The 16,909-nt window shown below is 41.1% G+C and overlaps 1 protein-coding gene across 6 annotated transcripts in view; it reads right to left on the minus strand.

Moving 5' to 3' along the window:
- The window catches only part of LOC114702493 (serine/threonine-protein kinase TNNI3K), a 273,778-nt gene that overhangs the window by 184,157 nt on the left and 72,712 nt on the right, over nt 1–16,909 (minus strand). For all 6 annotated transcript variants that reach the window (XM_028882930.2, XM_028882931.2, XM_028882932.2 and 3 more), the window contains exons 8-11: nt 11,454–11,598; nt 11,267–11,371; nt 7,455–7,549; nt 6,701–6,850 (exon numbers count right to left, since the gene is read on the minus strand). In XM_028882930.2, coding sequence (XP_028738763.1) covers nt 6,701–6,850; nt 7,455–7,549; nt 11,267–11,371; nt 11,454–11,598 — 495 coding nt within the window. The remainder of the gene's footprint in view (nt 1–6,700; nt 6,851–7,454; nt 7,550–11,266; nt 11,372–11,453; nt 11,599–16,909) is intronic.

Raw genomic sequence — 16,909 nt, forward strand, 5'->3', positions numbered from 1 at the left:
AGAAAAATGAGTTAATGGTGTTAAAATTAATCAGGCAAAATATAAGAAGGGTTTGAACTAAAACAATAGTAATAAAAATAACGAGGAAAGAATAGACTCAAATACGCTGAAATGGAGTAAGGGGACTTCTCATTTGAATGACTATGTGTGCTAGGGGAGGGAATCTGAAGGAGAAAAGGGTCATGGATTATCCTTGCTTCTGGATTAAGTGACACTGTGGATGGTAGTGAATGGTACCATCAAAAAACAGATGAATGAGGGATACACAGTAGAGGGGTAGTGAGGAGGCCAATGACATTTGATCTGAAGTTCCACATGTTGTTTAGATAGTGAAGTCTAGGGATTAAGTCACCTGTTCGTGTGGTGGTCTGGAGCCTGATGGGGAGCTCAATGAAGAGCTTCCTTTACTAAGCCTGAAAACGCCCTTTTCTTGGTTTTGCTAAGCAAAATCTTAAGTCTTGAGGCTTTTTGTTGTTGTTGGTTTTGTTTTTTCGAGACAGAGTTTTTTTTTTGTGTAGATTTCACAGAGATCCATTTGCTTCTGCCTCCCAAGTACTGGGATTAAAGGTGTGGGCCACCACTGCCCCTTTAATGCATTTTGAACCACCAAGCAGTTATGTGACTTGGCATATGCTTTTCGATTTTCAAGTTTTGAATAATGGGCTTGGCTTGGGCAAAACCCTTTAATAGAGGCTCCAAAGGGCTTCTCACATCCTATATGATTATTTTATATATATTAAAGCATACTATGAATGAGGAAAGACTACAGTCCACTTAAGAATAGCAAAGATCACAATCTCCACTCAGGGTCTCTTACATTCTAAACATATCTGATCTCAGCTCCTGTCAGAATTTGGCAAAGTCAATGCTGAATTGTTCGCCTTACATTTTATGATGAAAGTAGAGAGAGATTAAAGGATGCACTTGGGGTCATTTGGTAACGGGGTGGTGTTTGTGCTTCCTGTTGCCTCATTTCTCACTGTGTGGTCAAAAATTTGACCTGTTCATTGAGGCAGAGTTCTGTAAGCACCTGCTCTCTGTGAGCACCTGTGTGTCTCAGGCAGGAGGGACTTAGCAGATAACTCCCCAATTCTTCATAATGGAAAGATAATGCCCGTTTCAAGAGTCTTACAGCAAGGCCTGGTGGCTCACCCCTAGACCGCAGACTTGGGGAGCTGTGGTTAATAGGATTGTTTTGAGTACTGGGCCAGCCTGGGATACATACTGAGTTCCAGAGTGGCTTGGGCTACAGAATGAGACTTTACTTTAAGAACAAAAGAACAAAAAGTAATTTACTTTGAGTGTTGGACCATATACTTACATAAACATATGCTACATAGATGTAACAAATATAAGTTATAGTCTGCCCACTTAAGTATGCCAATACTTATAGCAATTGCACTTCAGAAAAAGTTTACATATTACCTTCTCATAATAACAATAAACTCTTTCTATTTAAGTGAAGGCTAGTGTTATTATTTATATTTAAAGGAGTAACTAAACATGCAGAAAGAGAGCTAGTATAGAAACACTCATACACAGATTTAGAAATACCACCTCAAGTTTCTGTTAGTCCTTCCTTCCACTGCTGTTGTTCCCAGTCCACTCTAACAGGCTACACCAGGCTTGTTAACCACATGCCTGCACTCCCGCTGGCTTGAGGATTTCACTATGCACTGGTGAAAGTTTGCAGAATGGCTCATGAATCCATCATTTCTTACTTCTATTCCTCCCTAACCTCTACCCTTCGGCTACTTTTTATAGCTAGAATCTGTAGGCACTCATGACTACGAGATTTCATTACTGTTAGCGAGCACACAATAGCACATTTACTATAAATAATTCACACCGTAGTCCACTTGTCAGAAGGAATAAACAAAGCACGTATCTCAGGGCAGGAGCCTCAATTTTTATTGTTTTACTCACTTACTACTAATTCTCCAGCCCCAGCTTCCTGTCACTGTGAATTATGGCACCTCTGCTGTATGTAAATATTGCATTGTGGGTAATTAAATATTGGGAAAGGAACCTCTGTAAATTACTTTAACTGGTGTCAGCATCAAAGCAATCAGAAGTTTTTAGTCTGTTTCTAGTTTGGGTTATTTTCTGACCCTAAACAGTCTGACATAAAGAGTGCTTTTCGTTGTCAAAGGCAGCCTTTTCAAACCTAACTGCCAGACAAGCCGTGGAGCTATGGGTTCAACTCTAATTGGCTGAGATCTTTTCATTTAGCAGTTTCATCTTTGATGCAATGGATGTAGGATTACGTGCAGATCTTTTCAATGGGTTTTCCATACTGGTGCTTAGGGCAGAGGATCTGAACATAAGCAGGCTGCTGGCTACGTCTTCTGGACAATTTAAATTGAATCATACAAGTACTTTGTACCTTAGAGAAAGGGCAGAACAAACCCAAGAGAAACTGCTATCGCTTCACTTTGGGTCGAATTATAGAAAAAGGAGGAGGGACACTCTAAATACTGTTAAATTGAAGCTTGGTGGACTCTAGCCAAACATGGTTAATTCTCAGCAGAAGATTTCACTGAAAAATTGAGGTAACTAGGGAATTGATTTTTGTCTCCGTGAGTTAAAAGGTTCATCTATATAGACAACATTCATCCTATATGGCCCCACAAAGCCAGCATGAATCAACTCTTCAGAATGTATTCCAAAAGAACAAATGACTTTTCTAAAATCTTAAAGTACCCCTGGAGTTACTGTATCAGACTATTGCAGTGAAGGTTAACTAAAATTTAGTTTATGTCAGACGAAGTAGCTTAGAGCCATTAAGTCACAAGGGACATTGAGAAAGATAAAACACTGTTCTAGTCTATGTGTAGTCTTGGATGAGATATTCGGAACAGGGGCCCAACCTTTTGTCATCGCCACATGATGGTGTCATCTACCAAGTTCATGCTTGGGAATTGGACATCCAAGTGACAGAAACATCACAAAATTGTGTCTCATATTGTCTTAAGTAAGTTTGGGGTTTTGTGGGGGTCCATATCTATAAACATCCTAGGTCTGACTCCCCTCATAGAAGTATCCTTTCAGAGAAACCCTGCTTGTGAAGCCCCTGCCTAGGCCTGGGGTAGGGCAGGGTCCCTGACAAACCAGAATGGAGCCGTTTCCAAATCCCTTCTGTCCTGTGAGAATTCTGCAGGACCCACAGAAGAGTTCTTTTTGAAAGCCATAATTAATTTGGTGAATCCCTCTCCAAAGGAGAGAAGAAGCATGTCTTTATTGAAAACAAACAGAACTGTCCTGCTGACAGCACTAACAAGGCCATTTCAGTCTTCACAGAGCACATGAAAACAATGCCGGAGAAAACAGCAACAATGTCATCTTGCTGGTCTGACTTGCTCTGCCCCAACATATGCAAACCATCCATCTGTCTCCTGGGTACTAACATTCAGTTCGCTAAAGTTCACAGTAATTATGGGAATCCATGCTGGTTCCTGGCACATTAGTTGGACAAATAGAGGTGACATATACGACCATTTCTGGAGAGATGAGTGGGCAGGCACACTGAACTACAGGGTTTCTGCTGTAAAGAAGTCTCAGGAGCTGTGCAATGATTCATCGTTTTGTAAGGAGTTGATTCAAACAAAGTATAAAATAAATAAAGCCAGATTTCGACTATCACTCTTAATCAACTGAAAACAAACAAAATCAGGTCCAGTGAAAAGAAATCTGAAACAGCAATTCCAGAGAAGCTTTCTGGAAGACTAATGCTTGGTAAACACTGTGGCGCTGAATCTCACAGCCCTTGAGAAAAGCTGTCTGAGAATTCATGAACAAACATGGTATATTGAGCAAAAGGAATCAGTGAGACCTCCCAAGCTTCAAACTGTGGAAGATTCACCAGTTGATACTTAAAGATAGAACTACTTAGAGTTTCATAATTCAAAGCAGAAGGCCATGATACTTTACAGCAGTGTGTTCATAGCCACCAAAACACACACACTGTACACTCACAAGTGAGTTCCATGACACGGTATTCTTTAAAGCTCTAACAAAGTGTCCACGGTTGGTAGAATATTTAAATGAGTTGTGATTCTGCCTCAAAACATTACAATATGCAGTGATATGAATGGACAGTCAGCAGCTGCTTGTAAAGAGATGGGTTGATCTTGCAAATTGTTGGCCAACAGAAGCCAGATACAGTGGAATATACCATAACATTCCAGTCCATAAATCAGAAAAAGAAGCTGTGGCACACTCTTTCAAAAGATATAGGAAGAGAAGGTCAGTAGTGTTTCTGGGGCTTGAGTGCTGGTAAATTTTTTCATTTGGGTTCTGGATGGGTGTAAGAACTCACTGAGATATGTAGGAGGGGCTTGTGCAAGGATCTATGGTGTTTACTGTTTCATCTCTATTTTACTGACTCACCTATGTAAAAGTAATCCTGCATAATTTTCACTAGCAATCTCCAGACCTGCGTATTTTCCTGTCTTCCTGTCTCCGAGCTTGCAATAGTCTCCCGTTTTCATCCTTCAAACTTCATATCTCCTTTTGCTAATGGACTTTACCCTATTTCAGGCACAAAACCTTTTAGATCAACTTGGCAGGCTGAGAAAGCCTACAGCTTGGCAATTTTGCTTGTCAGCATGATGTTTGAGGATTCTCACATTAAAAATGAGAAACCTATTTTTATATATACTTTAAACATCCTAAAAATGCACAGAGAAAACCAGGATAAGGGGATCGAATAGGGAGGGGGAGAGAGAGAGGGGTGGAGGAGGGACTATGCGGAGGGCCATTAGAAAAACCAGGTGGAAACTTACTACTGCAGAAGCGTCCTAAAACATCTACGTATACGAAAGCAATCTAAATCAAGTCAGCAAATAATAGAGAGACAATGACCAGACAGACCTTTTAAGACATCTTGAAACGTCAAGTGCCAGGAACTTGTTATTTCTTATTGAGTTGTTGACCAAAGGAGTCCCATGGGAATCCCCAAAGATCACATCTTATTGCTAAGGTTATTGGTTATTTTGCATAACATGGTAGTGAGGCCTTATGGCTGAAGATAATACTTACTTATGTCATCCAACATGGAAAAATCAAGCTTTTGCCCAACTAGAAGCTTCATATTTCTGACTAGCATTCATGGAGCTTTAAGGTACTTTACTGGAGGAGAGAGGTAATCACCAATTACCTAACCTAAAAACCCTGTGACCTACAGCAGTGACCTATCTGCAAGATATATTGGCCCAATCATGTTACAAATGTTATGGGAGTGATCAATCACTTTTTGATTAGATTTAAGGCACATTCCATGAGAGGGAACCCATGCCTGACACTGCTTAAGTGGCCAAGAAACTAATGATAAATAGATCATGGGCCTACAGGAATACCTACTACTGTCATTCTGCTAAAGGAACATGGTAAAAATTACTCCTAATGATATATGGCTATACACATAGATTGGTGCCTTTCAATGCATACCAGAGAAGCTTCTTGATGTGGAAGACTGAAATTAATATACACCCACAACTGGACATTGTGCCGAGAGTGAAAGATTTGAGTACTCAGTGCTATGTGGAATGTCTTCATCAAACCTCTCCCCTCAGACCCCAAGGATCAATACAGAAGAGTGAACAGAAAGATTGTAAGATCCAGAGGTGATGGGTGATTACAAGGAAGCAGTGTCTTCCAGACACAACAGGACAGACACACATATGAACTCAGAGATTATGGCAGCTCACACAGACCTGCACAGGTTCAAGCTCAACAAGTTCCCAGCACTGAGAGGAGGAAGTGGCCACGGAGTTACAACCCTAACCAAGAAGCTATTTACAATTGGTACACAGTAGTAAAAGGGAAATAGGTTTTCTCCAATTGAGAAATTGGGTATATCAACCATACTCCAGGACAAACCCCATATTTACTACCCACTTCGGTGTGTGACCTCAAATCCTTTTGATGATGAGGTAAACCCTTTTGATGAATGTGAACAGCCCCATTGACTTCCACTACCCCAAAGGCTGGGAGTGGCATTGCATCACACTGGAGACCTATAACAGAGAAGTCCTTGCATGGTTGTAACCAGCCTAACCAATGTTCCCATCAATACATTTGGAAAATGTTGCCGTTATGACTTTATTTTGTCCTGTTTCTACAAAAACTTGATGAGACTATTACCACATTGGAATGTGGTATTTGGAATAACCTAAATCTGTTTTTCTGGGTCACAGCAACTTAATTTGGCTCTGGAATAAACTTTTCTTATTCTTTTTAAGGTGAGAGCTGTGTGTTTTGTATATTTTCTTCCTTGCTTTATTGTAACACAAATGTTCTTAGTATGATTTAAACTAAAAAATGTTCCTGCCCCCCCATATATATATTCTGAAAATTTAGATCTACATCAATATTTCCTTAAGATATAGAAACCAGCTGTAAGACCACTCTGCTATGGTCACCTATCTTAGTCCTGTTTATCTAGAGCCTAGAATTGCAGCAGCCCAGTCCCTTTTCATTGTCAATGCTGAGAATACACCAGCTCATTTGCAGCCAAGAAGTTGCTTTCTCTAATAATGGTCTGTTAAACTCTTTGATCTAGGTCCCCAGAGCTTCACACACAATCTACAGAGAAAGTGGGAGGGTAAGTCATGTAAGCAAAGGGATTATTGATGCATTGGCATAATCTATGCACACAGTTCAATGTGTCACTGCAGAGATGCACTGATTAAAAACATACCTTTTTCATAAGCCCACATCAAACATGTCTGCTCATCCTTTTCACCACTAGACCTGCTGGGATCACAGGCAACTAGATTCATATCAGCACCATTATCCAGTAGGAACTGAACCAGGCGAATGTGGCCATGGTAGCAAGCAGAGTGCAATCCTGTGATGGAAAAGAACAAAAGAAGGAAAAGAAGAAAGAAGAACAGGTGCTTTGATATCAAAAGAGTCATCCTTACAAACAGGATTGTTTCTAGAAATATAAAGCCATACTTGATATGTGATGAGAAATTATTTTTATTATTGAGAAAACAAGTGATATGTTCAGCAATAGAGGTATCCTAGTCTAGGCAACCTTCTATCTTGACTATATTTATTCACAATATGTTTTATTTTTTATTCCTAAAACTATAGTAGTGGTCAAGAACAAATATTATTGCCTTTACAAAAAAAAATAATCAAGAGTCCAGTCAGTATTTTTCTTGAACACCAAACCAATGACAGAGAGATGTCATCAACCTTTCACGATTCCAGCTACATAAGTTACAAGACTGTATGTAGATTTTTAAACCAACAGTGGAACTGAACAAAACTCAATCTGATTTTTGTTATTGGCATTTACCATTAATCCTAAATTATTCTAATTGATAATAATACCTTGGCCTCTGGGACTTGGCCATTCTCAATATGCTGTTCCCCCTTGGATCAACACTGTTCTTGATAACTGACAGGTCTGTGTATACATGATGTTCTTGGTACAGACTTACCTGTGTGCCCATCTCTTCCTCTGTGATTAATGTTCACAGCATTCTGATCAAGAAGAAATTTTACCAGGTCAATGTTCTTGCCATAGGTACAAGCACTGAAGAAGTACAAAATGAGAAAGATAGAGGGTCCTTATGTGTTGAGTCATGTCCCTGAGGAACTCCTAATTCCCAGGATTTCAGTGTGGACTGTATTTAGAGATATTGTCTTCCAAGAAGTAGTTGAAGTCCAGTGGGATCCTTAGAGTAGATTCTAATCTAATAAGATTGGTGTCCGTATGGGAAATGGAACTTGGGACAAAGATTACACAAGCAGAAGGTTGGGCACAGCAAAGTAGAGAGAAGTTGACCATCTTCAATCCCCAAAGAACATCTGCATAGGAGGTCAGAGTAGTCAGTACACAGATCTTGTAGATCTGAAAGTGTGAGGTGATCCATCACTCTTGTTTAGGTCACACAGGTTGCTATATGCTAATATGGGAACCATTACAAATGATATAAACTTGGTTAATCCTGGCCAGTCTAGATACTGGTGTGTGTAGAAAAGTAACAGAGAGATAGGCTAGGAGGAGAGAGGGGGAAAAGTGAAGGGAAAAGCAACAGAGCCCCTGTAAGCACTGTTTAACAGCTGGAGCAAAGCAAAGGAGTGTGTGAGATTCCTAGAATTGGTTCACATGTTCCCCATGCTGTCAGTTCACCTTTACTCTAGCAGATACAAGCAAGACAGTAAAATGCAAATTCCAGACAGGTCCATAGAACTTTTATCGAACTGAGGTGACCATCTGAAATTAATCCTCAGGAAATGATTCCCTTCTCAAGGGCTCTGTGATGAAAGAGTAGGTGCTGCAGGTTGTTACTGTCCCAGGGAGCATGTCCACACACTAGCCTGGAACGTGTTCTGACCTCTGAGCTTCAGTTTCCATTTCCCCCCTCTGCTTGCTCCACACTGTTAAAAATTCAAATGAATCCACTCTATGGTGTCATGACACAAACCGGCGCATCCTCGTGATCATTTCAGCTGGAGGGCACACTGACACATTTAAGAACCCAAAGGAATTAAAGTTTTTATTCTTCTCTCTTTTATTACATCCTGACCACAGATTCCACTCTCTCTCCTTCCTCCCCTCCCTGAAGTCTCTTCCTCACACCTTCCCTCTCCCCCAGATCCATCCTGACTCCTCTCCCCTCAGAAAAGAGCAGGCCTTCCAGGGACATCAACCAAATGTGCCATAACAAGCTGCAGTAATACCAGGCACATACAATCACATCAAGACTGGATGAGACAACTCAGTAGGAGAAAAAATATTCCACAAGCAGGCAAAAGAGTAAGAGCCCCTGCTCCCACTGTTAGGAATCTCACAAGGACACCAAGCTACAGAGTCATAACATATGTAGAGAACCTAGGTCAAACCCCTACCAGCTTTCTGATCTCTGAGAGGCTCCGAGTCCTGGTCAGTACATTCTGTGGGCCCTGTTCTTTTGGTGTCCCTGACCCCTTTGGTTCCTCTCATCCTTCTTTCTCCTCCTCTGTAGGACTCCCAAGCTCTGCCTAATGTTTGGCTGTGGGGTTCTGCATCTGCTCTCATCGGTTGCTGGATGAAGTCTCTCTGGTCTCTTTGATGATTATTCTGCTAGACTCCAGTCCCAGAACACTCTGCAGGCAGGACAAACTGTAGGTCAAAGGTTTTGTGGCTGAGTTGGTGTCCTAACCCCTCCACTTGAGTCCTTGACTGGTTGCAGAAGACAGCCCATTCAGGCTCGGTGTCACCCATTACTAGGATTCTTTGCTAGGGATAAGCTCATAGAGTCCATGGAGTTTCCATTGACTAGGTTTCTACATTGCCCTTGAAATGCCCCCTAGTTCCAGTCAATTCTCCCTTGCCCCTCGATCTCTTCTGTTCCCAACCCCACCTGCCCCTAGTCTATCTACAAAATCTATTTTTATCCTTCCTAGGGAGATCCTTGCATTCTCCTTTAAGCCCTTCTTGTTACTTAGACTTTCTGGGTCTGTGGACCATAGTATGATTATCTTCTACTCTATAGCTAATAACATACTGTGGTTGTCTTTTTGGGTCTAGGTTATCTCACTCAGGATGATTTTTTCTAGTTCCATATATTTCATAAGGAGCAAGTGTCCTTGTGAAAGGATGGACCATCCTTTGGTTATATGCCCAAGAGTAGTACAATTGGGTCTTGAGTTAGATAGATTCCCAATTTTCTGAGAAAATGCCATATTGATGTTACATCAAATTAAATGGAGAGAAACTCACAGCAATTCCACTAAAATCAGGAACAAGACAAGGCTGTCTGCTATGAGATGTTCTCTATGCTGTGAATGTGTTGCTCTGATTGGTTAATAAATGAAGTGCTGATTGGCCAGTAACCAGGCAGGAAATACAGGCAGGACAAAGAGAGAGGAGAATTCTGGGAACAAGAAGGCTAAGTCAGTAGACACTGCCAGCCGCCGCCATAAGAAACAGATATTAAGATACTGGTAAGCCATGAGCCATGTGGCAGCTTATAGATTAAAAGAAATGTATTAATTTAAAATGTAAGAACTAGATAGCTAGAAGCCTACCACAGCCATACAGTTTATAAGCAATATAAGCATCTGTGTGTTAATTTGAGTGTGAGTGGCTGTGGCCCGGGTGGGACTGGAGCCACCTCAAACTGAGACAAAATAGGTCCTTCCTCACTTAGCTGCTCCATTTATTTATTTGGCCATAGAAATACAAAGAACAACTGATAGATACTTAGATTTTCTTTAGCTTTAAAAGGATTTATAAAAATTAAATGAGGTAATGGACACTATAACCTGGAGTGTAATTACTGCTTCCTCCTTAAGTGGTAATTTTTCTTGGCAACTGGTTTGGCTGTGAAAAGGCAAATCTTTGGTTTTATGCTCTATTTGAAGGGTTGGTGCCTGACATAGAAGCACAAGGTTATTGTTATTTTAGAATTAACGAATGTTTTCCTTTCTATTATTTACCAACACACACCAAACAATATGGGGACAACAACTAAGTCTGGAATACCATTTTTAGAGGTTGCAAATTAGCTGAGAAATACATAATGGTTAAGTAAAGGATCTTTCTATTTGAGATTTATTAAATTCAAGGCATTATTTTCATAGTAAAATGACAACCCTCTAGGGCTCCTAATGTTGTGAGGCACCCATCCTCCCCTTGATGGCCCAGAAGCTGCTGTGGTCTGAGTTACCAGCAGCCCCTGGCTTTGTTCCCTTGCCGAGTTCAGGTGCATCTTTCCCAATCCCACCTGACCCTGCAGGATGCTTTCCTAAGCACACTGGCAAGAAAAGAGCTACATCCTAGGTATCCCAACGCCATCCTGACTAGGCTTTTAGCAGCTGACAGATGGATATCCTGGGTAGACACATTTGCACATAAGGTTTAGAAAGTGAGGGAGAAAGTGTCATATTTGATGCTGATGAATCCTAGTAATGAGATTCTTGTCAGAGGAGGATTATGGGTACAGCCCCTTTTGGCAGCTTTTCACAGAGTGAGGAGCAATATGCTTACAGATGTTGATAGGCCTGTTGCCTTGGCAACATCAGTCCCTGTCTTTGTGGCTCCAGCTGGAAATGCAGCATCTGGCTCTAGCCCCATCTGCAATGCTGATGGCGGTGTCTGCCTCCACCTTTCCTTCCTGCATCCAGCTAGGCTTCTTGTCCTTTGCCTGCCTCCGCACTCACTCGCTAATAGCAACATCTGCCACTATTTGTTATGGCTTTGTGTACGTGACTTTGGCTGCATGGTGTCAGCCAAGCTCAGTGGCTAGTACCACATATTCTTTACCTGTGAAAGGCTGTCTCACTGAAGATGTTTTCCTTAGTCAGACTTTCAGTTCCTGTTACATGAATAATTTCCTTTGCAACTTCAAAATTTCCATTATAGCATGCCCTGGATGGGAAGAAAATATTTTGATTTTTTTGACAAGTAAGAGGACATGAGTTGGACATGAGAAACGCTAGGTCATACTCACAGGTGCAAAGGAGTGTCACCATAGATGTTAACAACGTGAGGCTGAACCTCCAAGTCACTTTGGAGCAAGTAGTTCACAATGTTGTGGTGTCCAAAGCGAGAACAGAAGTGCAGGGGGACATGGTCCTCATTGTCCTGAGCATTCACTGCAGTTGGTAAGAAAGCACAGATGTGTCATCTGGAATTCATTCTTTCTCATTCTTTATATGCACAGTGCCATGCGCTTTGCCTAAGTGCCTAAGATACTCTTGGAAATTGCCAGTTACTGTTTATAATAGAAGAAATTAAGTGCATCCAATTAAAAACGTTATAATTCTATTCTATTGCCTATTGCCACACCAGATAGGCTTTCCTCTAGTGCCCATAAATTCTATGGAATACAACTAATCAAATTTGTCTTGCACTGGAGAAACCTATATACATCCAAAGCACCTGTGGCCTCATTCCCGTCAGTATCCCTTCCAATTGACCCCCATTTCCCTCTGAAGGATTTTAACTTTGAAAGTTCTGGACTGTTGAGATAACTCATTGTATAAAGGCATCTGCAGCTAAGCCTGTGGACCTGAGTTCTATCGCCAGGCCCCACATGGTTGAAAGACAAAACTAACTCTTATAAGTTGTTCTCTGGCCTCCTCACAGAAGCTATGGTTCATGCCCAGCCTCCCCCTGTCCATGTAACTTAAAATCTTTAAGTTAAAGATCCCATTGGGGCACTGGATGGGAGGTGCTGTACTCCCCATCTGGGAATCACAACACTGCACAAGGGGAGAAGCATTTAGATGAGGATGCTCAAAGGCAGATCTCTGGTTTCTCCTTGAACGATACAGTGCTAAGCACAGTGAGGTTAGCTGTGCTGCCTTGGGATAATTCTCAGCAATGGTCCTTCACTCGCCACACTTCTCCAGCTCAGACACCTTTGTATGGCATCTTTAAATCAACTCACTGCATCAGACTCTGACTTTGACACAGGAATGTAGGCCAAGTCTATCCTGGCAATATGGTCATTAGTGACAATAATGTCACCCAGTTTCTATTGGTAGCAATTACAATCACAGGATCAGGGTCCTGACTGGTTGTTTCTAGAAGCCCAATGTCTGCATGTGTCCCCACAGGACCCTTTTGGGGTGTGACATTGGAGATGCTTCTTTGCTGCGAGAGCTCTGGGCCTGACTTTTTTCTTTGCTCTGGAGTAGACACTGGGTGCTATTTGATATTTGCTCTAGTTTCCTTTCAGAAAACACAATGACGAAATGCAGTTTGGGGAGGAAAGGATTTATCTTATATTTCCAAGTCAAAAATCTACTACTGAGGAAACTTAGGACAGGAACTCAAGTAGGAAATTAAATAGACTCTGTGGGAGAATGGTTCTTACTGGCTTGATTCTGGCTCATGCTTAAATAGCTTTCTTTGACATCCCCAGGACCAATGTCCCAGGGCTGATGCTGCCGATGGTCAGCTGTGTCCTCCTGTATCCATCATCAATCAAGACAATCTCTCCCAGTCATGGCCAGAGGCCAGCCTGATAAAGGCAATTCTTCAACTGATGTTCTTTCTTTCTAGGTGTCTCTAGGTTGTATGTAGTTTACAGTGAAAACTAACCAGGTGATAATGCAAGAAATCCACTGAGTCTATTTAATGAGCGAAGGAATTTGTTAGGGGATAACTCATTACAGCCTGGGTATTTATCATAGGGTCCAGGAAAGTGGAGCTATGTCCCATGCTGATCTTCTTTCAAGATCTACCTGGTCAGTCTCAGCATGCAAACCATAAGGGAGCAAAGAGGGCACCCCATAGGTGCATCCCAGGTCTTAAGGGTTCTGGAGTGGCCATGCCCCAGGGGCATGTACTTCAAGGTTGTAGGCAAGTGTAGCAGTTACCTGCTGCTTCACTAGGGGTGGTGCTTCAAGGTCATAGCTAGAACCGCTACCCACTATAAGGTATATAACCTTTAATATATTCCTTTCATGCTGAAATCAACACTAGCTTTGGATGCTTGGGAAAACCCAACTGCAGTGCCTCGTCCCTTAAATGGCCACTATAGGTCCATCTCTGGAGCAGTGTTAAAGTACTCCTGTCTTCTCAGACATCATGACTATAACAGAACCATTGTAGGTGCCAAACAGAAAACATCAACGAAACTTATGTTTGTAAGGCATTTAGTGTTATACTTTTTGTGCACACATTTAATAAAGATCATTCCACCTATTTCCTAATTTCTCTTATAATTTTTTGTTAAAACAAATGAACTATGAACACATAATATGTATCTTGAAATAACATAAAATATCATTGCAAGACAGGCTTAATAATAACTAAACATGAAACTGCTCAATTCTAGGTCTGACTTTAACTCAGTATCTGAAGAATAAAACAGTTGGTCAGCTGCTCTAGATACATTTTTGTGGGTTTTTTTTTTTTTTGTGATTTTCCTGTCACGTTTTTAAATGAAGAATCTCAAGGGAAAGTAGGGCCTCAAAAGTGTGCATAGCTTGTTCAGACTGTTGGCACATCGTATGTAGCACTTAAGGAAGGAGGATTTTGAATACAGATTTGCCTTCTAGCTGCTACAGTTCTTGACAGCCTCTTTCCTTTATTGCCCTGCAAGGTCTTAAGCAAATGGAAAAACTTTAGCTGTGTCTTGCAAAGCCTGTGAGGAGGACTGCCTTAGGAGAACACCCTTCCCTCAGAAGAACACACTTCCCTCAGGGGAACACCCTCCCCTCAGAATACCCTTTTTCTGAGAACACCCTTCCCTCAGAACACCCTGGCTCTTTTGATTATCTGCTTGTCTATAACCATTTGATTTTTTTTTTTTCATGTTCTGTGAGAATCCAGGTAAATTCAATGGCATGGGTCTGTTCTGGTAAATTCAATGCACAGAGTATCAGGAGCCTCCCCTGAGGGTTCCCAAACCCCTACTAAATAAATAATAGTGGAACACAGTCTTATGCAAGCTTGTGAAGGGCCACCTGGCCAAACTCACCTCTCTCAGTGTGACTCCTCTCCAACAGAACCAAGGGAACTTCAAGGTCCCTACCTAGTGGGCATGCCTCTGTGCTGCAGACATTTCTCCTTCCACTACACACTGAGGGGTGTAGCATCAGACACAGGGATCACATAGCTTTATTGCAGTCATTGTGAGATACTTGTTTTTATCTTGGACTGATTTAGAGAATAAAATCTACAAATTAGTGTGTTACCTTAGGAACAATGAGACATGATGATATGCGTCAATTCTGTTTGGAGTAGCTTTGTATTTTCTAAAGCCAGGCCTGGTAGTGCAGGTAGGTCTCTGATCCCAGACAGAGCTGAGACATTAGCGATATAACTTCAAGATAAGCCTGGGCTATAGAGTGAGTTCAAAGTCAGCATGGTAATTTAATGAGACCCTGTCTCAAAAATAATGTGATGCCTAGGGTTATTGCTCAGTGGTGGGCAGCTTGTACAGTATGTACAAAGCCCTGAGGTTCATTCCCTAGCAAAGCAAGAAAAATCTCTAATAACAATATTTAAATAAAGGAGACTTCCAAACAAAGGAATATATGTAATTCATTATCAGGAAAATATTTCATGCTCTCCTTCATTTCATAAAAGAATGAGTGCTTGCCAGCCAGTGGTTTTTAAAAGATTGTTGGATGGTAGGTTATGTGGAACCTACTTCTTCTTTTTTCATGATTACTGACCTTAAAAATAAAACAAAAACTCCCAGACCAAGTCAGCAATACTACTAAGACTAGTCAGTGTTTAAAATAAATTCCACATGTGTCTTCAATAAACTTTCAGTAACATATCTGTATAATTCTAATGAGATATATTTAAAAAATAAAGCAGTCTTGCTAACCACAATCTTACTTGATTAGATTTATTTTTACTTTTATTTGTGTGTGTGTGTGTGTGTGTGTGATATGTGTGCATATGTATTTGTGTGTATATGGATTTAGTGTATGTTTTTGTGTATTGTGTGTTGTGTGTATGTGCATGTATATTTGTGTGTGCGTTTCTTTGCAAGTATGTATGTGTTGCTCTCTCTTTCTGTGTGTGTGTGTGTGTGTTCACATACAGGTGCAGGTGTCCAAAGAGGTGAGAGTACCAGAAGACTCCTTAAATTCAGAAAACAGGTGGTTGGAGTCATGTGATGTAGCTGCTGGCAGTTGAACTCAGGTCCTCTGAATGAGTAGTACATGCTTTTAGCAACTGAGCCATCTCTCCAGCCTCCAGCCTGACAGATTTTTATAGAGTTCTGTAGTAGCCTGCGGCATATCAAAGGAGGGCCTTATATTAAAGAGCTTAAGTGTTTAACAGTTAGAAAATATTAATGAATGTAAAATAAAAGTTTTCATTTTCATCTTTGTTGAAAGGATACATTTTAAGGACTATCTCAGTATTTTCAACATCATTCCATGAGAATTTATTTTTCTTTCTCCTTTCCCCAAAAGACACACTAAAGCAATCCAGAGACTTGAAACATCTGGCTGAATAGGCCAGCCACTTAAATACAGTGAACTGACAATCCTGCCTTCTGAATTACATTTGGGGCAATATTGTAACTTGAATATATTCTCATTTATGCCATTTCATTTCCATGGAAACATATTGTAAATACTAGACTGCAAATTGTTCTTCTTTCGGGGCCATTCATTTAATCTTTCTCATATGTCCATTTACTGCAAGAAAAGCCTAGAGTTTAAATAAATCATCTTGAGGGTCAGCTACATTTTTGAAAGGGTGAGTTCCCTGATGGTGAGTCTTACGCTATCCCTCACATGGGGCAGTGTGTGCTGTGTTTTCTGTAAGCACTAGGGTGCAAGAAGGGCTTAATATCAAGTGTACTAGAAGGAAATAAGAATACTTAAGCGCCTGAGTCATGCTGTTTTTTTATTTTAGATGATTGAGTAGGAAGAATGTGGTACTTGTGTGTGTCAGAAAGAAAACTCTAGAAATTATACTGTGCAGCCGAGGTACAAGAGGGGGAGTGTGGGGCGGCACAGATTTCAATGCCTTTGCAGAAGAGTCCTTTGATCCTGGAGACATGCTGATCATAAATGGCTCTTGTTTGACACTGTCAGGCTTTGGAGTTGTGCAGGAGAACAAAAAGCTGAGGCTGGCATGGATAGTAAGAGTGAAGAGTGATGCACTTCCTGATCCCACAGAAAAGCAAAGCAGTTTCAAAAATGTAATGATGTTGCAGAGCTCCCCACTGGTGCACCTCTGCCTTGTCTATGCTGAGAGAATGAATGACTGCCCAAGACTGCATAAATGAGGTCCACACCTTGCTTTTTTCCTGACAGATCATGCTGTTTGTGATGACTATCATGTAGATGCCAGGGTGGTTGCATAATGTCCATAGAAAACAATGCAAAAGGTATTCCTCAATTTCTACAAACTAAAGTAGCTGATTCTGACATTATCTACAAGCTGTTGCAGGCTCTTATGTAGCTAGAGTTTTCCTGGTCCTGC

The sequence above is a fragment of the Peromyscus leucopus genome, chromosome 6 (genome assembly GCF_004664715.2).
Source record: "Peromyscus leucopus breed LL Stock chromosome 6, UCI_PerLeu_2.1, whole genome shotgun sequence".
Lineage (NCBI taxonomy): Eukaryota > Metazoa > Chordata > Mammalia > Rodentia > Cricetidae > Peromyscus > Peromyscus leucopus.